General features: G+C 35.7%; 1 protein-coding gene across 2 annotated transcripts in view; it reads left to right on the forward strand.

The window, feature by feature from the left end:
* Positions 1-21,966, forward strand: part of LOC117031190 (Putative N-acetylated-alpha-linked acidic dipeptidase) — a 46,679-nt gene that overhangs the window by 16,386 nt on the left and 8,327 nt on the right. For both annotated transcript variants that reach the window (XM_033121605.1, XM_033121606.1), the window contains 11 exons: positions 773-898; positions 1,721-1,907; positions 4,309-4,402; positions 7,188-7,283; positions 7,580-7,665; positions 8,990-9,109; positions 11,317-11,399; positions 12,818-12,881; positions 15,864-15,931; positions 18,449-18,540; positions 21,365-21,455. In XM_033121605.1, the coding sequence (XP_032977496.1) occupies positions 773-898; positions 1,721-1,907; positions 4,309-4,402; positions 7,188-7,283; positions 7,580-7,665; positions 8,990-9,109; positions 11,317-11,399; positions 12,818-12,881; positions 15,864-15,931; positions 18,449-18,540; positions 21,365-21,455 (1,107 nt within the window). The remainder of the gene's footprint in view (positions 1-772; positions 899-1,720; positions 1,908-4,308; positions 4,403-7,187; positions 7,284-7,579; positions 7,666-8,989; positions 9,110-11,316; positions 11,400-12,817; positions 12,882-15,863; positions 15,932-18,448; positions 18,541-21,364; positions 21,456-21,966) is intronic.

The raw sequence follows: 21,966 nt of genomic DNA on the forward strand, positions 1-21,966 counted from the left end.
ATATATGTGTTCTTAATTAAGGGATGTCTAATAGTCATTAATAAAAGATTTTCAAGCATACTCAGATCCTAGATAACAGAAACTGAAATGGAATTTAGAGGGCTAGAGGTTAATTAAGGAGTGTTCTCTTCGGATCAATGTTTGTGGCAAGGAGAGGAAGGAAGCTGGATTAAGCAGAAGGAGAAGTTTCACCTCACTGCCAGCTCAAGGACACCCTCAGCTGACCCAGTGGGTTGTTATGCGGCTATGACTGTATTGAAACTTGGAGATATTATAAGACTTGCATATAGTCATAGTAATGATATAAAACTAGACCTGTAAACTAGTGATGTTATCTGACCTTTTTTCCTTACCTCGTGGTTGTAAAGACCTACTAAGATACTATTTCTGAATGTACTTCAAAGAGAATAACACTCTCAGCAAGGGCTTCTTAACCTAGGGGACCTGGACAATTTCAATTGCATGCAGCAATGTGGATATTCATATACTTCCTCCCCGCCCCCGGGGAACGCTTCTATAGCTTTATAGCAACTGTAGAGGAGACAGATATAAACAAAACTTACTCTTAAATTCCTATGTCTCTAACCCGGCTAATTGCCTTCTCAATTCAAGTCCATGTGTCCTTCGAATCTCTTATCTGAGGTTAATGCTTTTTCTGACCCTCTTGCATGCTCTTGTCTCTTCCCTCTTTCAAAGATGTAAAATAGTCATCCTGCAGAAAAACCTCTTGTATTTCATCTTACTTGTACTAAATCATTTATGATCTCAACAGGGTGATCTAGTGTATGCTAACTATGCACGGACTGAAGACTTCTTTAAACTAGAGCGGGACATGAAAATCAATTGCTCTGGCAAGATTGTGATTGCCAGATATGGGAAAATTTTCAGAGGAAATAAGGTAAAAATCGTTTTTTATCATTCTCCACAAATATAAAGTTATATTGTATCTTATTTGTGTAGAACCATATCCTTGAAACTTTCTGAGGACCGGTGATCCTCTCATATTTTGTAACATTCTCACCTTACAGGGAGGACACATCTACCAGGCTAGAAACTGGGGTTCCAAATTGGCTCATTGGACTATGGCCAGGCAGAAGTTCAGGGAGAATAGAGCAGATGTCTTTCCATACCTACAAATTATGCCTATGGTCTAAAAAGAAGCATGCATTGGATTTGTAGTTAACCTTCAGTAGCTTTGTTTTAAATATTATCTTTGAAAATCCTTGTGTAGCTAAATTTTAATATAAATTGTTATTATAGGCAATAAAAGAAACCAATTTATACCTACATTGCAGTTTTTAAAGTTAGTATCCCTTGATTTGTTTATATATATATATTTCTTTTTTTTTTTCCCTTGTGAAATTAAATTTCAAAAATATTCCCTTTCAACCACAGAAGAAATTGGAGTCTGGCCTGTGGAGTCTGCTTGCTTATTGTGCTTCTAGACTAGTGGAAGGAACCAGCAAGTGAGCGCTACAACCAATGTGTACATTCTCTAAATACCGCTGCTCTGAGGGCTGAACCAGCCCTGGAAATTCTTTAGAGCTTATAGTAGGAAAAAGAAAAAGCCAGTTCTCTGTGAGATGTCCTTTGTTGTAGGTCTAATAATAAAAGATTGAAGATACAAAGTTTGGTTATTTATTTAAGTGCAATTTTGAAAATTGACATGTACAAATTTGGAACAAGCAACCTAAAATAAGAAAGACACTGTGTTTTTCAGGTTAAAAACGCCCAGCTAGCGGGAGCCAAAGGAGTCATTCTGTACTCAGATCCTGCTGATTACTTTGCTCCTGGGGTGGAATCCTATCCAGATGGTTGGAATCTTCCTGGAGGCGGTGTCCAGCGAGGAAATATTTTAAATCTTAATGGTGCAGGGGACCCTCTCACACCTGGTTACCCAGCAAATGGTGAGTGATTTAGTCTTAATTATTGCAGGAAACTTAACATTTTTAAGTGATTTTATTAAAGGACTTCCTTTGACAACGAAGTTTGTCTTTTTCTTATTATCTTTGCATCTAAGAAACAAATTCAAAAGTTTTGAACTCTAAAAATTATGGGTTCGGGTCCCTTATTTGGAACCCTTGAGCCTGGTAAATGGAATTCAGACATCTTCCGATATTTAAAAGTAATATGGTACATATACCATATATTGTATAATACACAGGAGGTGAGATAGAATACAGGAAGCAAGCATATAAATGTTTTTACAGCAAAATGTATGAATAATCATACTAAGCTGAGATAAAGAAGTAATATAAATAGCTTTGTGTCAGTTTAAGTCGAGATTTTGCTGTCAAAATGAATTTACGTCAGATTAAGTTTTGTTGCCAATTAAATTCCCTCCAAACTTATGTTTTTCACAGTTCTTAGATTTCCCAGTTGTGGATAAGGGACAGTAGAATAGAAGTTCTATAAATCCCTGAAATAGCACATTTAGAATAGAGCCCTGAAAATGCTTATTGCATCTTTGCTATATAAAGACAATAGTGATAACTTTCAAGTATTATTTCCTAAATGCCAGCTCCTCAATGCATTAACTATTATTATCTGTATTTGATTGAAGCGATGTCAGGTTAGGAGAAGGAAGCAATCTGTCTCAGAATATCACGCCACTAACTGAGGAGTTGGGCTTCAAATTCACTTAGTCTGTCTCCAGAGTCCACATGCTTGTCTTGTGCTGAAATACTCCCTTGTAAAACGGTAGATAATTAACAAAGGGAGTTAATTTATTGTGAATGTGCTCAGCTATTTGATGACATTTACAAAACTCTGTGATCATTTGGTTTGTGTGGTTTAAAACTAACTGAGATGTGTAACTTGGACAAAATAGGTTGCCAAAGTATTTGTGGCGTTTCTATAATTATTCTTCGTCTTTTTTTTTTTAAATCAAATTGTAGATTCTGCTAAAGTTTATGTACTTTGGCTTTGTAAAAATTTTTGGAACATAGTACATAGTCATAGATTATTTGTGTAAGCAATACATACTATCCTATAATAAAAATCCCATAAATATACTTGAACTTTACTTACTTCACCTTTTTATTTCCAAGTTAAAAAAAATACAACTTCTCCCCTAGCTCTGTTAGTTATTCAAAGCTAAAATTATGAACATAAAATGAGGGGGAAAAGTCATGTTATCCCTATGGGGTTTGCATTTATTGAATTCCCTTTTATACCTTATTATTTTTTCTTTCTTTTAAATTTGCTTTCTATCATGAAATAATTCTAACATAAACAATATATTCTATATAATACATAACATATAATACATAATAGAGGTAATTATCAACATTTTGACCATCTTGTTTCATCCCTCCATCTACCTATTTATTTATTTATTGTTATTACTCTAGAGAATTTTAAAAGAAATTACACACAACATATTACTGTTATTTTACCCATAAAAAGAAAAAACTTCTGTAATCATATAAAAAAAAGTTCTCAGTAGATAATTTAAAAATTTGGAGAAAAATGGAAAAATCACCTTTATTCTTAAATCTGAAGAAATGACAGAATACATGTTTTTATTCTGAGATAGAGTTTACATGCAATGAAATGCACAGCTCTTAAGAGTTCAGTTCAATAAATTTTTTAAATTCCGTACATCTGTGTCACTCAAAATAAGACACAGGTCATTTCCAGGAGTCCAGAAAGTTCTTTTGTGATCCTTTCTGATCCATTTTCACTGCACTCCTCAGAAGCAACCACTTTCTGATGTCTGTCACCACTGATTAGTTTGCCTTGTTTTGAACTGCATACAAATGCAATGAGACAGTCTGTATTCTTTTGTGCTTTGCTGCATTCACACAGTATAATGGATTGAGATTTATCCATGTTATTGTGTTTATTAGTAATTTGTTCCTTTTAATTCCTGAGTAGCATTCTATTGTGGGACTATACTACAGATCATTTATTCAGTCTCCCGATGACAGACACCTGGACCATGTCCAGTATTTGGCTAATACAAATAGGCTGTCATGAGGAATTTTGTACAGGTCTCTGTGGTCATATGGTAAGTTTTCATCTTTTTTGGGTAAAACCTACGAGTGGAATTGCTCTGCCACAGTGCGCATGTCTGTTTAGCATTGCTTTTCAGAAGTTATCCAAAGTGACTATATAATCTTACACTATCACAAGCCATGTATTAGTGTTCTACTTCCTCCACATTCTCACTAACATTTGAAATTGTCTATCTTTTTATTTTAAGAATTCTAGTTGATGCGATATGAGAATATGTTTAACATGACTTACAGAGAACCTTTTGAAAAGGACTGAATTTTTATTAGAAGTATGTTCAACTTTTTTCAGAATATGCTTATAGACGTGAAATCCCAGAGGCTGTTGGTCTTCCAAGTATTCCCGTTCACCCAATTGGATACTTTGATGCACAGAAGCTCCTGGAGTAAGTTTGTAAGAAACAAATAGATGGCATTATTCTCTTTTTTAACAATCTTCAACTTTTATGCTTTTATCTCCAATATTTGATACTGAAAATCTCCTGAGATGGGAGAAGCATCCTATTTTATCACCATTTTATAGAATAGTGGTTCTGTTTGGAATTTACTTTATATATTGGTATCTAGTGTGTGATAGTCATGAAAATGAGTCTTTCAGATCTCCAACTGCAGGGAGCATAATCGATCAATTGGTCCAGCCACTTTGATTTGAAATGCATCACCCTATTTGTGTGAAGGCCACACTTCCCACAAATGCTCCCAATCAGTGATGGAATGTGTTAGAGATACTAAACCAGGCCTGTTACTGGGAGGCATAGGACTCGTCTGATGGGACATTTTGGCTCAGGATTTCCTGATAGCCTTGTTCAACTAGATGCTGCCACCCAATGCTCTTTTCTTGCTTCCCTTTCTCTGCCCCATATATCAGACCTGCATTGCAGTCTGGTGCCTTTCTCAGCCTTTGCTACCTCCCTTACTATTTTCCTCACAGGCCTTTCTACTAATTAGTCTCTTACTCCTCTAATCCTTTTACTGTCCACTTCTTGGAAGAGCTGGAATAACACACTGAGAGAGCAACTTCCATGTTGTTTTCATTTCTATTCCTCTGCCTGCTCTGCTTTCATTATTGAAACCTCTCCAAACGTGTTATTGCTTTACCTGACATTGGAACCCTTCCCCCTTTCCTGCCCTGCTTTCTGCCATCTTCATGCCCTTTCTTCTCCGTTATCCCCTAGGAGGGGAGAGAACACTGCCTTCTCTGAAAAAATTGCTAGAGACCACAGTGTTTGGCCAGCTAGTCCCTTCTTTTCTTGAATTCAAGACATTCTCGATCGTTTTATTTTAGTATCTACAAGAAAACTTTTTATAACCTAGTGCAGTGCCCTCAGTTTTACACGTGAGGAGACTGACATCAGAGTTGGAGGGATCTCTCCAACTTAAGGGCAGATTAAGGAACGGTACTCTGGTCTTTTTTTAGGGGGTTGAGGGCTCTTAGCTTTACCACATGGGTTAGGATTCGGTTTTGAGGCATCATAGATTACACATTTGTCTAAACATGTTCATAAAGAAAGTCTAAACATTCATGATATTTAAAAGATGAAAGCGATTTTAGTATTACTTCTAACAGTGGAAAACTATAAACTACACAAATCTTCAATAATTGATAAGTAGTCAAATATATAACCAGTTATGATAGTGGTTGAAGCCATTAGAATACCTGTTATACAAAAATATTTAATGATATGAAAACATGCATCTGCTGTACTATTAAGTGAAAAGAAGATTTCAAAACAATATATAGTGTAATTACAATTACGTGAAAGGAAATACACCTATACAGTTCAAAATTCAAAGGGTATTACAGTAGAAACTTTCCCTCTTACTCATTTCCACCCCAAAGGCATTCAGTTATTAGTGTATATTATAGAATTATTTTATGTATAATCTAGCATATGTAGATTCTTCTTCACTTGCCTTTTGTAACTTTTTTTACATACTTAATTCATTGCTGTTTTGACTATTGATCATGCTTTTTTTACATGTAAAATGCCCATTCATGTTACTTGATCCTTTTTGTGCGAAATGTTATTGTGAGTAGATAAATAAATGTGATGCTGTAGTACTTGAAATCACGTTTATTAGGCAAACTCCCCAGTGAGATAAGAAAAGGGAAAGTCAGCATTTACTCTATGATAGAACATTTAAAAACAGAATATTATTTATAATTCATTTTTTCATGAGAAGATAATCTTCTCAATTGTTTTAGTACTGGGTTTGCAGTAGATTATAGGTCAAGTTGAGCTATTCACATTTCCTCTAATATGTAGGCAGGGAACAAGCACTTGTGAGCTGGCACAGAAAAAGGAAGAAACTGCAGAGTGTGCTACACTGCAAACCCTAGTATGTGACCAGAGATAATTCTATAAAAGACAAATTGATGTTTTCCACTTCCTTAGGTTTGTCTTGAACCACATTCCTTTATCTGCTGGTATTTAGCAAAAGTACCTTTGGTTTCCATGCACAAATCAAGAAAAAAAATCAATCCATGTTCTTAATATAGTACAGTAGGACTGCAAGAACCCTGCCATTCCATTATCAAATTTCTTTCTCAGTCCTCTGATGAGAGATAAGCAGGGCTGGTGGCATGTACTTGCTGGTCTGCCTGAAACTTTCTACCTTTCTGACTTTAAACATCAAAAGAGCATGAAGCTTTTGGGGCTGCTGAATGAAATGAAATCTTTCCTTTCTCCCTAATCTATGAGTGTGAAAGTACTTTGTAAAGGATTACCATATACATATTTTGAATACATTTATCAGTGGGAGAAATAACATAACGGAAAGTCCCAAAGAGTTTGACATCAAGCTCTCTTCAGAGCATGCGCTAGAGAGCACGTTTCACATGGTTTACTATCGGAAACTGGTAACATAGAGTCTGAATTCTTAACAAATATTTGAATCTCAGCTATACCACTTATTGGCTACATGACTTTGCTATGTTATCTAATCTCTCTAAGCCTCACGCACCTCATCTGTGATGTGGGGATGATAGATCTGACTTCGTAAGAATTGTAGTAAGGATTTAAATGGCATGTCATAACGCAAAGCACTTTGCACGATCCCTGACTCATAGAAGCTCTTATGAACAGACACCCAAGAAAGCAAGTTCATTGACATTTGAACTTATAACTTCAAAGTTTTCCTTCAGCTAATAATACTTTTTGTGTTCAACAGAAAAATGGGTGGATCAGCACCACCAGATAGCTGGAAAGGAAGTCTCAAAGTGCCCTACAATATCGGACCTGGCTTTACCGGAAACTTTTCTACACAGTTAAGACTTGATTATTTTTATTTTAACTCTTTCTACAGGGAATAAACTTCTTTTTAATAAAAAAGCAATTACAGAGGTTGACTGAAAAAGTAAAACCTACCTAGGACCAACAGGAAACAAAATCACAGCCTGAAGAGGGGATTACACTTACATCATTATATTCGGATAGTTGGCCAATGTAATTTTTGCCTGCGTACCTTTAGAAATATTTTAAACAATGACATAAGATTTAAAAAGTGTGGGTGGTGATCTGTTAAGCAGTGTTTTTCAAATGTGTCCTTTATGTTTGTGTTAGAAAAGTCAAGATGCACATCCATTCTAACAATAAAGTGACAAGAATTTACAATGTGATCGGAACTCTCAGAGGAGCAGTGGAACCAGGTAAATTAATCATTTGCTCAGCAAATACCGAATGAGCAACTTTTCTGTTCCAGGTCCTGCTCTGAGCTCTGGAACTATCAAAGCAAAGCAACTTTCCCCCCTAGTGGAACTTACATAATACAAAAAACATAAATATGAGGTAATTTTGTATTATGATATGTGTAGTGAAGAAAAAAGAAGTAAATGGTGGGATTAGGTGGGTCAGATAACCAAGGTTAGTAATAAACTGCACGTTTTACTTAGAGGATCAAGGGAAAAAGGGCAGGGAGAGATGGATTTTAGGTGTTCTGTGTTGTCTGGATGTGTTTATCACATATTTTGCATGGGGAAATATCTTCATGATAACTACAAATATACGTAAAAAATAGTACTCTTAGAAAATTGAAGTAACCTTGAATTAATGAATTTTTTACACAGCTTTCTTTTCCATTGAAGTTGTTGAAATAGTATATAGACACACGATTCCCGTAGGATTTCAGATGACCTGAGGATTAATATATTTTATAGAGTCTTATTTACTTCATTATGTTCCAGTTCCTTAGAAATTATTTGGTTATATATTTCTGACTAAAACAGATCCAGTTTAATTACATATTTTTCTTACAAGCAGCCACTGATTTTGTTCTGCAATGAAGAATGTTGATATGCTTCCAATGAATACTAAATGATATATAACTGGCTATTTATTGAATCTTATTGGATATTATTATGCCAGCTCTGGGCTAAGCATGGGGGATAGAGGGGTAAAAAAAGATACAGACCAGGGGCAAGGAGTTCACAGTTTGGGAGGAAAGCCACACATGTAAGTATTTGGTAAATGCTTTATCAGATATGAAAAGATTGCCCTGAGAGCTGGGTGGAGTAGCAATTCCCTTTCTCTATAGAAAATAGGAACGGTTCATAGAAGGAAAAATCTTTGACCTGTGTCTTGATAATTGAATAGAAGTAGAAAGTGGAAAATTTATTATATGGCCACTGTGTTCTCTTACTCTAAAAATACTGAAAACAAAGTAGTAAGTCGGTACAAGAGGAGTAATAAAGAGTTATATAAAGATGTGAATAAGGATAATTTTATACTTATCATTACATATATATACTTATAATTACTGCAATACACTGAAGTTTACATTTGCTTATCACATTCATATTTTCTTTGTACATCAACATTAGAACAAAGTATGTAATGTATTTCCACAAGTCTATAGGAGCTTTGCTATCTTTCTTTGCGTTGTGAGTGCTCTGTATTTAGATGCTATTGAGTCATTTGCAATTTGCCATGTTACTGACCTGAAATGACAAGTAATTTTGCAACGATGCCTTCTAGACAGATACGTCATTCTTGGAGGTCACCGTGACTCATGGGTGTTTGGTGGCATTGACCCTCAGAGTGGAGCAGCTGTTGTTCATGAAATTGTGAGGAGTTTTGGAATGCTGAAAAAAGAAGGTAATTCAAACAGAGAGTAAGAAGCCTCTCTAAGTCTCAGTTCAATCCTCTATAAAATGAGTGTAAAAATGCCACCTCCTAGGTTTATGTAGGGTGCCCTGAGAGGGTACATACAGACTATATTGTACTTAGCAGTAGCACAGAGTAGCTTTCAATAACAAAAAAAAAAACAGTGGCTGTACAACTTCTGTGATTAGTTAATTATGTCACTTATTCATTTTTGCATTTATTTATATAATAATATTTATATTATTGATATTTATATATTAAACTATAATCTGAAATAAAGGAATTATTCTGTGAGTGGTTGCACTCAGCAACCAAGAAGGTGGAGACGGATTTCTTCACTAGAAAGTACACTCCAGGATTAGGTCATAAGCCAAAGCTTCCTTGTCTGAAAACTGAGCAGAAGTTCCTCAAGTTCTCCCAGCCTCATACCTCAGGTCAAGTGTACTAAGTAGCTGAGGAGATCAAAGCTTATTCAGAAATCTAGTAGTTTGCTTGCCTAATAGGATACTGCCTAAAATTCAGTATCTGCAGTCTCACACCCCCAGCTTTGATTTGCTCTCCAGAATTTAGGTTTATACTCTTAGCACGATTACTTCAGTTAATTTTAGAATCTTCATATAAAAACCAAAATAAAATTTAGTTGAAATGGTTGCTTTTTAAAATAATTACACTTTCTTCCGAGAGAAGAAAGTTTACTCTGTTTATGGCTCTGTAAACATGGTGTCTGGGGGCTGTGTAATGTTCCATATTTTTTTAGCAATAATAAAAATGGGTAAAAATATGTAAGTTTGCATGGTACTTATTTTCTCATAGAAACAGTTTTCACATGTGCTCTCTATTTTGAACTCATAGAAACCAGGGAGAAGTTTACCTAGTTATTTCTGTTCTCATTTTACAAATAAGCTAACCAAGGTTTACATAATCAAGTAATTGATTATGTAAGGTTATATAACTAGGTTGTATAACTAGCGTGTGTGGCAGAGTCAGAGAACCAGAGCTTAAACTCAAATTTCTGACACCAGCCCACAAAACCATGATGTCTCTTTATAAAATAAAATGTAAAGCTGCTCTATTCTTTTTTTTTCATTACAGCTATCTTATATTTTAAGAAAATAGAACTATGGAAACCTGAATTTACATAGTGCATGAATTAGATAGTGTTTAATATTATTACAAACATTTTCATGATTTTTGTAAGCAGATTCCCTGTGGTAAATACAAAAACATATTGTGACAGTTCTAGAGCATGCCAAAAGAATGCAATGATGAGGAGTAATAATAGGAAATTTGAATAATACTGTTAACAAACTTGACAAAAATGAAACACTGGACTCAGCATAGGAGTACACATTCATAACAAATGCAAATGAAATAGTGACTAAAATAACGGCAACTTACAATTTTTGGAGCACTTATTAGATACTATACTCGTATATATAAATATCATTCCATTTAATCCTTCTAGCAATTAAGTGGTATCTTCATCTTTACTCTTTTATTCCTGGTGTATAGATGAAGAAATGCAGACTTAGTAAATTTGGATGACTTTCCCTTAGTCATACTGCTAGTAAGTGAAAACACCAGGGTTTGATATAAGATCTGTCTTTAACTCCAAGGTCAGTGTTTAGGACTCCCAGCCATAAGACCTCCCTATTTAATTATGTAGTTTTCAGCAGCAGCAGATATTGGCATTGCTAACTGAGCTTCTGTTGACTAATTCTGGCAGAGAGTAGAGCAAAATCATCAAACAGCTGACATGGCACAGTCATGTGATGCCAGAAAAACATGACAAGAGTTGTTAAGGATTTTCTTTCAGTTTTATCTCCTCAGAACTAGACCACATCTAGCACTTTTCTTTTTCTACTTTAAGCAGCTGCAGACCACATTTCATTTCTTATGCATAGCCAATCATTATAAACCTAGGATATTATTAGGATATTTTATGACCTCACAGGATTTTTACTTATGTCTACATTTTCCCTTTTCAATACAAATGTGCTATTTGGCATTAACAGATCAGCTTTAAAATCTTACAAAAGGAAATTATATAAGTAAAGAATCTCACCACATTTCACACTTCCTAAAAAAAAAAAAAAAATCAATGAATTTGTTTTTGTTGTTTTTCCTGTTTGGCTTGGCAGTGTCTTGGATATATTATGCACTTTCCCAGCATTCATATGTATGCACATATATTTTAGGATGGAGGCCTAGAAGAACAATTTTGTTTGCAAGCTGGGATGCAGAAGAATTTGGTCTACTTGGTTCTACTGAGTGGGCAGAGGTTAGTTGGTAATTTGCTACAATATATAGTTTCATAATAATAAAGCAGTTCATATTCAATTCTCAAGGATATAAAAATAACAAGTGAATTCAGTGAGAAAATATTCAAACTTTTCCCCAGACAATCTGAAGCAACATATCCTTGTTCAAAAATCAGAAGTAAAAATGCCTTCGACACAAAAGAACCAAATTCCATTTGAAATTTTTAGAGCCAGTTAGTGTCAATTGTCAAAATAATTTTTCTTCATTTTCTGGGAGTGTGATAGTAAGTAAATAAATTCACTAGAAATGAAATATCAAAATAAGATACCAAGTTTCTGTTACCCTTTCCAGATTATCTCCTAAATTAGCTAACCACATTTAAATACCCCTTGAGCTTGTGCAGTAAGGTATATTTTTCACAATTATCTTCTTATATCATAATGACCTACTCTAAATTAAATTACACTAAAAGTGAGACAGAAAGTCCCACCGCAGAATATTTACTACGTCCCTTGGAAAGTAATTCTACCTGCATGAATCGTTGGCTTTGTGTAATAGAGGCATTAGCTAGCTGTAAATATATACGAAGTTAACATTTATACCATTAACTGCCAGCCATGCTGTAAATATTTATTTGACTCCTATTATACTCCAGAAATTATGAGAAGCTTGTAAACTTCAATTTTCTTGGAGGTGGGGTGGGGGAAGTAGTGCTTCTGTAGACAGGAAAGATGTATGCTGGCATCAGGAAGAGCCTAAATATGTTAAGGTTGTGATTTTGTCTTTTTCCAACTATTTTCATCACCTAAAGTTGCATTTTCTTTCTTACAGTCAGAATGCTTAGGAAATTGCACGTTTGGGAGATTCAGAGTCCACTTGATTATCTCAAATTTTTGTTCCACTTCCTTTTTAGTTTTAAAACTGCAATGATCAATGTTGACCAGTAGGTGGTGCCATCCTACAGAGGAACTTAATTTCATGTTTTCAGGATATAGACATGATTGAAATTCCCATTATTTTTAACCTGTAAATTTGAGATAACTCATTCCCTGTGAATCAGGCAAGATTCTCTACTTAAATAATGAGATATTCATGGGAAGATTATCACTGAAAGGATATCAGCTCGTTCATGTTTGCTAAGTGAATTTCTTGAAGGATAAACTATAATTTGGTTAAGAAATCAACTCCTTTTCCATTTACCAGATTAAGAATGTAGACAGTTGTATTTTAAATTTTGATCTTAAAAGTGTTTTGATTGCTATTCCTACCAATGATCTTTACTGAACTTCTTTCAAATTCTTTTGAGAATCTTATTTGTCAAATTTGTGGTAAACTTGGGCCAGCTTAATTCAGAAATCTACAGTTAATGTAGATATGCATTTTTTCAGGGGGAGGTTACGGCTACATGTTTATGGTTTTCTTCCTTTCATATGATAGGATAATTCCAGACTCCTTCAAGAGCGTGGTGTGGCCTATGTTAATGCTGATTCTTCTATAGAAGGTGAGTATCATTGGTCTTATAGGAAAAGATGTGATCATGGTAGTAGTAGCAGACTTAGTTAATAAATTATGTACTAACAAGGAAGGCGGATTCATTAACATGTGGTTAGGAAATCTGCTGCCGCTTTGCCAGACTGCTGCTCCTAGCTGACAGCAGCTGTGAGCCCTAGAGTGTTAATTTGGAAAAGCAGCACTCTATGAGTCATTTCATCTGGCAGATTACCTTGTATATGGTAGGAATTCAGTAAATACCCGTTAAATGAAGAAGTACCATGTTTCCCCGAAAATAAGACCTAGCGAGACCATCAGCTCTAATGCGTCTTTTGGAGCAAAAATTAATACAAGACCCAGTATTATTATATCATATTATATTATGTTATATTATATTATACCCAGTATTATATTATATTATATTACATTACATTATTATATTATACCTGGTCCTATGGTAAAATAAGACTGAGTCTTATATTAATTTTTGCTCCAAAAGACGCATTATAGCTGATGATCCAGCTAGGTCTTATTTTCGGGGAAACACAGTAAATCATGGAACTAAAGATTTCAGTGATTTTAGAATGGGGGTAGCAAAAAAAGCATAATTTAAATTTCACCCCAGTTTCATCATCATATCATATGTAGAAATTTTGAAAAAATGCCGATATCCAAGATTCGTCTTTCACCAAGTGTTTTTGTTCTTGAATTCTTTTTTTCAATTCAACAAATAGGTGTTTACTGAGCACCTCTCTATGTAGTATACTTTCCAGGATTTCAAAGAAATCAGGTTAGTAAGAAGTCTTGTAGAGATGAAAAAAATAAATCAGTCTAGGGTCTGACTGAGTACGTTCAGGTACTATAAGAAGGATATAGTTAGACTGGGTCTGAGAATTCAGAGAAGAGAATAATAGCAACTTCAGGAAATGCTTGAGAGATGAGATAGACATTTGAGACAGGCCTTTAAGAATAGATTTCCTTTTGGTAACCAGAGATGTGAACGAAAGGACATTCTCAGGTTTATTTGCAAGAAGATCAAACAGTACATTATCACTACGCTGCACACCTACAAATCTTTCTATTCCTGACCATGTGCAACTTCCCAGCCATTGCAGCTCATCTTCTCTATACTTGGATTACTGTTCAGCACCCTCTCTACCTGTTTAATTCGTCTCCTCACATTGTCTCCTGAAAGGTTGTTTTTTCAGGGGAGCCATATTTTTGTAGCACTCATCACTGCCATTAAAAAATTATTTGTTTTAAAAAATTGCCTCCCTTACTAGACTATCTTCCTCTGCAAAGAACAAACAGGATCTTGCTTGATAACTCCTGGATTCCTAATGTCTCATTAAGCTAAATATTTGTTGCATAGTGCTACAAATGAGTGAATAAATGACCGAAGGGTGGAATTTTAGAATCTTGTCGTTAGTGTATTAGCAAATTTGCCATGTTAACAATAATTGAGACATTGCCTTTGGATGGTGACATGTTGACGTTTACATTTTCATTTTTGTCCACGTGTCTGAACTACATCATCCCCTAAGTTAGTTTATGCAGTGCATTTCAGTTATCCTTTTCTCCTTAGGTTTGTGGCTAAGGGCCTGGCCTTCTTCCTGTTACTGCCACTTCTTGTTGTGTGACTTCAGATTGGTACTTTCCGTGTCTCAGTTTTCTCACCTCTAAATAGAATTACTAAGACCACATATCTCAAAGACTCTTGTAAGGGCAAAAATAGATAATATTAGCAAAACTCCCAGACCTATGCTTTGCACAGAATAAATGTTCAAAAAAGTCAGCTTGGATTATTATTACCCTTCCTTAAAAACACTTAATACGATGAAACACTTTGCCACACAGAATAAAACTCCATATATTCTTCAAAAGTAGAATAATGTTCTCTTTCTTGCTAGTTTTTTTAAGATTTGGTTTTTAATGTATGTTTTTAAAATTGTTTTTTATCATCATCCCATTTGTCCTTTTTTAATGGATGTTTCTGAATCATTGGATTTTGCTGATCATGTCATTTCCCTGCCTTAAAATGTTCCATTGTCTTCCCATTGTTTTCGAGATCAAAAATAAATGATACAAACATTACTCTAAGATTGGGACACCACTTATCTCACTTTGTTGTATAGTTAAAATTTTGTTAAATGTTCATTTCTCAAATAATACAATAAATGAAAACTGGCTTTCTCACGTTAAAATGCAAAATTTACCAATAAAACAAAACTCCCTACTAATACCATTCTCAAATTTAGCCCTCTCTTCAAAGGTACTATTGCCCTCGGTTTGGGTTTTTTCCATCATGTTGACATTCATACATAGAATTTAGCTCATACAAATCACCAACAGTGTAGCTGTCTTAGGTGCTTTACATATAAAAATTTACTTAATATTCACAATAACACTGTGTGGTAAGTGTTATATCTCTCCTGTGTAGAAGAGGGAACTGAGATTGAGAGGGATTAAGTAACTTTCCCAAGGTTTTAAAGGATTGAGCTGAGACTTAACTCAGACTGGCCTCTTTCAACTTTATCCTTCTAACCACTGCGTTCTACCGCTTCTCAGTACCTTATGCATGTTCCTGGTATCATATTACAGAGAAAAGGTTCTGCACCTTGCCTTTTTCATTCAGGGAAAACCTCTCAGAAAACATGACATTAGGCCAGAGGTCTAAGTGAAGTGAGGGAGTTTGTCATGCAGATATAATGCAGAACCCTGTGCTAGGCTGGGGGAGCGCTATGTACAGAGACCCTGAGAAGGATTCTGGGGGGCAGAGTGGGAGGTGAAGATTTGGAGAGGTGACCTGAGGTGGTTTCGTGTATGGCACTGGAGGCCATGGTGAGGATGACGGATTTTATTGAGTGATGAGTTTATGGGACTTAGCTTTTCAAAGGATCATTTTGGCTAAGGAGTTAGGAACGGTCTTTGAATGAAAGAATAAAATAAAGAAATGAAATAAAAAATAACCTATCCTCTCTTTATCTTTCAGGAAACTACACTCTGAGAGTTGACTGTACTCCACTGATGTACGGCTTGGTATACAACCTAACAAAGGAGGTAAAAGTAATGACATATAATTGTAGAAAACCTGAGTTCTACAAGTGATGTTATCTTGAGGTACCATTATTATGTTAAGCATCTGGGTTGTTTTATAACTTGTCTTTTTTCTTCAGATAGCAGATATTCGCTCCACAGAACATTATATCTAATAAACTGTTGACACACATTACCCCATTTTCCCCCACACAACCCTGTGGCAGCCTTTGGGTGGCATGTATCTACTATCCCCATTTGTAAATGAGAAAACTGAGCTTAAAAAACAGTAGCCACCAAAGTCACACAACGTGTACAGTAGCTGAACCTGGACTTGCTCTTGTGGTTTAACACCTTAATCTTAAAACTGGTTTATACTCCTGAATATAATGATACCAATCAAGGATTCAGGAAGAGTTACAGTTCCTAACTGATTGAGAAAGAGTATGAGTGAAAACACACCAAGGACTGATTGCTAGGGGCAAATCAATTTGGGGAAGAGCCTACGTGAAACCATCTCCCTGTCTTCCTGACTGCTTGCTTTGGGCTCCAATCTGCTGAGCGCCACTGCTCTGGGCTGACAGCTAAAGTTATCTTAATTTTGACAGCAGCACAAGATACTGAACTTGGCAGACAGATGGTGCCTGAATTCTTATAGGACTGACAGGCAATTCTTCACTGTAGTTCTCCTGCCCCATAAATCCACTGTGCCTCAAGTTCATCATAATGAACACATTTTTGGCCTGGCAGATTTTTGTTGTTACTACTAATTACCTGGTTTCTATTGGAAAAGAAAAAAAGACTTGTCTATTTAATAGAATTACCGATTCAAATGCAATTACCAAGAAAAATATAATATTTCAGTTCAGATAAGGATTTTAAATAGGATTTAAACAGCACTAAGCTTTGGTTTCAAAAGCATGGAATTTAATCTTGTAATTTCTATAGGAATAGAAAAAATTAATTTGAAAAAAATCTATTCATGTCATTACCTAAGTATGCCATCATTTGCCTGCTGTTTTATCAATTTCCATGAAATGCATAAAAATTTAAACATCTGAAACACGGTATTTCAGAGAATTCCCACCATACATGTACTTTAAGGTAAATGCTAAGGAAGGTTGGCTGTTATTTTTGTTTACTAACTGGGTTGCTGACATCCTGGAACATTTGCGAAAACACTACTTACTCTCTAGGTCAGATTTGAAATTATGTGATGCTTACCAGTTTTTGGTTTGTTTTATTCTATTTTGGGAGAGTAATTTGTAGCATTTCAACTTTTATTGATAAACTGAGAATTTAGTAATATATTGCTGTACTATTCAAAATTTGCATTTCTTAGAATTAATGTAGTGGTACTATCCCATCTAGGAAAGTTTTGTATAAATTTATAAGCTTAAGTGAAATTTCTTTGTTGCTGTATTTATTCATATTTTGCAACTTAAGATGTTGGCATAAATCCTCTCTCCCCATGCTTATGCAAACACAGAGGGTGCCAAAAAAATGTATACACATTTTAAGAAAGGAAAAAACTGTATTAAAATTGTAATACTTAATATATACTGATAACAAAAGATGAATACAAGTCATGTGTATACATTTTTTGGCACCCCAGTATATTTGTGTCCCCATATACCTTTGCATATACCTCTGTTATAGCACCGAGCACATTGAATTCCACATTTTTTATTTATAGTTCCCACTAGTGGAGAGTGTAAAGTGTGTCTTACTGAGCTTTGTATCCCTGGCATTCGCAAGAAGTCATGAACAGCATAGGTACTCTATAAAGTTTTAAAAATTGAATTTGTTGAAAAATAAAACATAGGATTCTTATTAAATATAAAATTTTTAAAAATGTATACCATTCAATAACCTGTGAATAACTGTGGAACATTAATTAAAGCTTGTTTGCTAAATGTTTTTGGCATAACATCTAATGCTCTGAATTCAATAATAGGTCATATTTTACTCCTTTAGTTTTCACATCTGTAACGCCAGAAAATGTAGTTAAAGTACAATGTTTAATGCAATCACAGTGAGTACTCAATTAATTAAATAAAATATTAATGCATTACTTTTATTATGTAGTATTTAATGATTTTAGCAACCTTACTGGCAAGAATATTAAAAGGAATATCTTCCTTAACCAGCTTGCTTCCTTTCAATTTCTTTTTTATAAGAGAAGAAATATGTGTTTTTGAGAGTAGCCGCCCTTAATTCAGAAAAATAGACCCAAAAAAAATTATGATATGACCATTCCTTCAAATACAATATCTTGGTATAATTTGGTGTAACCTTCTTTTCCATGCATTCCATGTATTTCTTTATAGTACTTGCACTTATACATAACATGAGCATTTTGCCACATTGTCAGAAACTCATTATTATAATTCTTAATGATTGCTGGTGTATGAATTGCACCCCTTGTTTGCTGAATATAGTTTAGCTTTTTTTCCCCGATTAATGGAAATTTTGATTTTTAAAACATCTGATTTGTAAGTATTCTCTTTTTTGGTTGTTTTTTTCTTTTAATTTGTGTAGCTCCAAAGTCCTGATGAAGGCTTTGAAGGCAGATCTCTCTATGAGAGCTGGAGTGAAAAAAATCCTTCACCAGAGTTCATCGGCATGCCCAGGTAAACAGACAAACAAGCAAACAGACAAAACTCTACTGAATTCAGTGTGGGCTTGTGTTGAAAATAAAAGGGTATTTTCTTTCAATCATAATAATAACAAATTAATTTTTCAAAATTCTCTAACATTTGACAAAGGAAAAGCAATGCTGAGGTTAACAAATAAAATATTACCATGTATTTGAAGTTCAATCTGTAGGCCATAAAAAAAATGCTTATCTTCTGAATAGGTAATATATACACATGGTACACAAATCAAAGGCTATAGTGGTGGAAATTAATTTCCTTTCACATTTCTGTCCCCTAGTCACTCTATAAATTTTCTCTTTTCTGAACATCATACAATCAATAGATAAGGGAGTTATACCACTATATTCTCTCTGGCGGCCGGGTGAGACACACACAGTAGTTGCCACATGATCCCCAGTCCACCATTCACTTCTCTGCCTGCCAACCAACCAACCATTCAACGCAACCCCACAGTTACATAAGTAGCCAGTTGGCTAACCGGTTACAGCTGACGGCCAACCAATCACAGTTGATGGTCATTCACTACCCGAGCCAGCACCTCACCACGCGAGGCCGAGAGCCTGGAAACTGCTCTCTGGGACTCTGTCCTCACAGCATTATTTCAGTTTTTGGTTGTGTAAACAAAAATTAATTTTAGGCTGTAATAGAGAATAAAAAGCATTTATTTGAGCAAAAAGGAGATGCAGCCCAGAAAACACAGATTTAGGTAGCAACCTAAATTGTGTTCCCCCGAGAAAAAGGGCAGGCCACCTTTTGCAGTGAAAGTTCCCACCTAGGTTCACAGTTAGGTCTGTTTTATGTAAATGAAGTATCCAAATTGTGCAGTTCTAATTGGACAGAGCAAGTCTCAGTCATTAGGAGAAAGAGGAACCAGAGTTTCCCTACAATGATTGACTCAGAAGGAGTAAACAAGTGGTGTGTAATGCAGGAAGCAAAAGTTCAGCCTTGAGGTTCTTCCCATTATACAGGGTACGTGAGAAGTCACTGTCAGTAAGTGGCCACTAGGCTCTTTAATAATTTTTATAAAATGTGCACCCTTGGTTGACCATGGGGAGTCCATCTCAGCAGATAAATTCCTTCTTAGGGTTCACATCAAATTAATCTGTCTTCTCAGGGTCCACAGTTGTATGTTCACAAGCAAGGGAAGAGGAATAAATGTCTTAGTAGTTTAAGATTATAGATATCAACAAATAGGAATAATTTAAAATTATAAGGGTAGGATTTACATCTGAATTACCTGAAAAATCTATGCTTCTTTTAACTGCATCATGTACAACAAATATAGCTGAAGGAAAATATTTTCCAACTTCATGAATCTTTTTAAAAAGGTGACCTATACAATTGTGATTTATGATAATATATATTTATTCTTTGTCCCAATTTCTAGCACTGAGCTCCTAAAACCCTCGGCATTTCGAGAGTGACAAAGGTGTTTCTTGTTATGTTAATGATTTCCCTTTGGAAAGCACCTAAGAATGGGGGCTGGTTGCCAAGAGAACCACCCCCAACTTTCTTTTCTCCCTCTTTCTTCTGCCTCCCTGCCCTTCCCCACTCCGGTTCAAGCCGTTGTTTCTCAGTCTAGTTGTGTAGGACCCAGCTCCTTGGTCCATGCTGGTATTATGAGCCTTGTGCTGCCCCAGGCTCAAGCATGCAGCTCACAGCAGCTCATGGCAGCTCTCGCCGGCTTGCCGGCCACTCACAATGGCTGCCGGCCACTCACGCTGGCTGCTGGCCACTCATGACGGCACACGGTAGCCCATGGCAGGACACAGTAACCCATGGCAGCACACAGCAGCCCGTGACAGCACCCCGTGACAGCTAAAGCCAACCTCCGGCTGCTCACAGCAGCCCAGCTCCGTGGAGAGCAGTTCACAATCTTAGCTGTAGAGGGCGCAGCTCACTGGCCTATGTGGGAATTGAACCGGTGATCTTGGCATTAGGAGAATGGCGCTCCAACCACCTGAGCCACCAGGCTGGCCTCCAACTTTCAATCCCACCCCCAACCTTGAGGGAGGGGAGAGTGGCTGGAGGTTGAATTAATCACCAGTGGCCAATAATTTAATTAATTATGCCTATGTAATGAAGCCTCCACAAAAACCCAAAGGATGAGGTTCACAGAGCTTCAGGTTGGTAAATATGTGGAGTTTCAGGGAGAGAGGTATAAATGGAAAGGGCATAGAACTTCTGTGTGGTATCCCCAAACCTTGCCTTATGCACTTCTTCCCTGTGGCTGTTCCTGAGTTATATCCTTTTATAATACACCAGTGATCTCATAAATAAAATGTTTCTCTGAGTTCTGTGAGCCACTTCAGCAAATTAGTGTAAGCCAAGGAGACGGTCATGGGAACCTCCAATTTGTAGCGCATTGGTGAAGCACAGGGAGGGAGGAGGGCAGCCTTGTGGGATTGATCCCTTAACCTGTGAAATCTAGTGCCATCTCCAGGTAGATAGTGTCAGAATTGAGTTGAATTGTAAGACACCCAGCTGGTTTCCCCAGAATTGCTTGTTGTTGCTATTGGGAAAACACCCCTCTTCCTCCACTCCACAAGGTGGAATTGGGTCCAGGAACCCAAAGGAACAATAGTCACCATACAAAGAATACATAGAATAGCCTTATAGTAGCTATTTTGTGATCAGAACTGATAGCTCTCATATGTTTTGTTGTTGTTGCTTGTCTAAGACAATACATCTAAATATTATATTCATAATAATAAGAATGGAGCTTAATTTAATTAACCTTTTAATCTGTATTTGGTGAAGAAATTAATCAAATAATCCTGAACTTTATTCCTAAAAGGATTAGCAAATTGGGATCCGGTAATGATTTTGAGGTGTTCTTCCAAAGACTTGGAATTGCTTCAGGCAGAGCCCGGTATACTAAAAATTGGGTAAGTCTATTGATAAGTACTTCAAGATTATTTAAAAATACATTTTAACTAAATAAATTACTTTGAATTAAAAAAGTGATTTAAGTATTAGAGCAATAGAGGAATTTGAAGTAGAAGGAAAAAGAAGTCTCAATGGTTTAGATGGTGCTACTGCTACAAAGGATAGTCCCTGCATGTGGTATCCTGAGCCTTGTAACGAGAACTTCCATGTACTCCCTTAAACATATTTTCTGTTTCATATGGTGGCATTGTTTTTACCCAGTTCTTCAAGCTAGAAATATAGGAATTGTTTTGGACTCCTTTTTATCCATTGTCATTCAAAACTAATCAGTATCATGACTTGCAAATATTTGGATTTTTATCTCATTATATCTCCAGTCATTAAACATGAACATTATAATAACAAATGACATAATAAACAATGAACACATATACAAGTCATAACATAACAAACAATGAACACATATACACGTCATGATTCTTTCCTATTATTTTTGCTGATGATGATAGA

Source organism: Rhinolophus ferrumequinum, chromosome 11 (genome assembly GCF_004115265.2).
Source record: "Rhinolophus ferrumequinum isolate MPI-CBG mRhiFer1 chromosome 11, mRhiFer1_v1.p, whole genome shotgun sequence".
In the NCBI taxonomy this organism is placed as follows: domain Eukaryota; kingdom Metazoa; phylum Chordata; class Mammalia; order Chiroptera; family Rhinolophidae; genus Rhinolophus; species Rhinolophus ferrumequinum.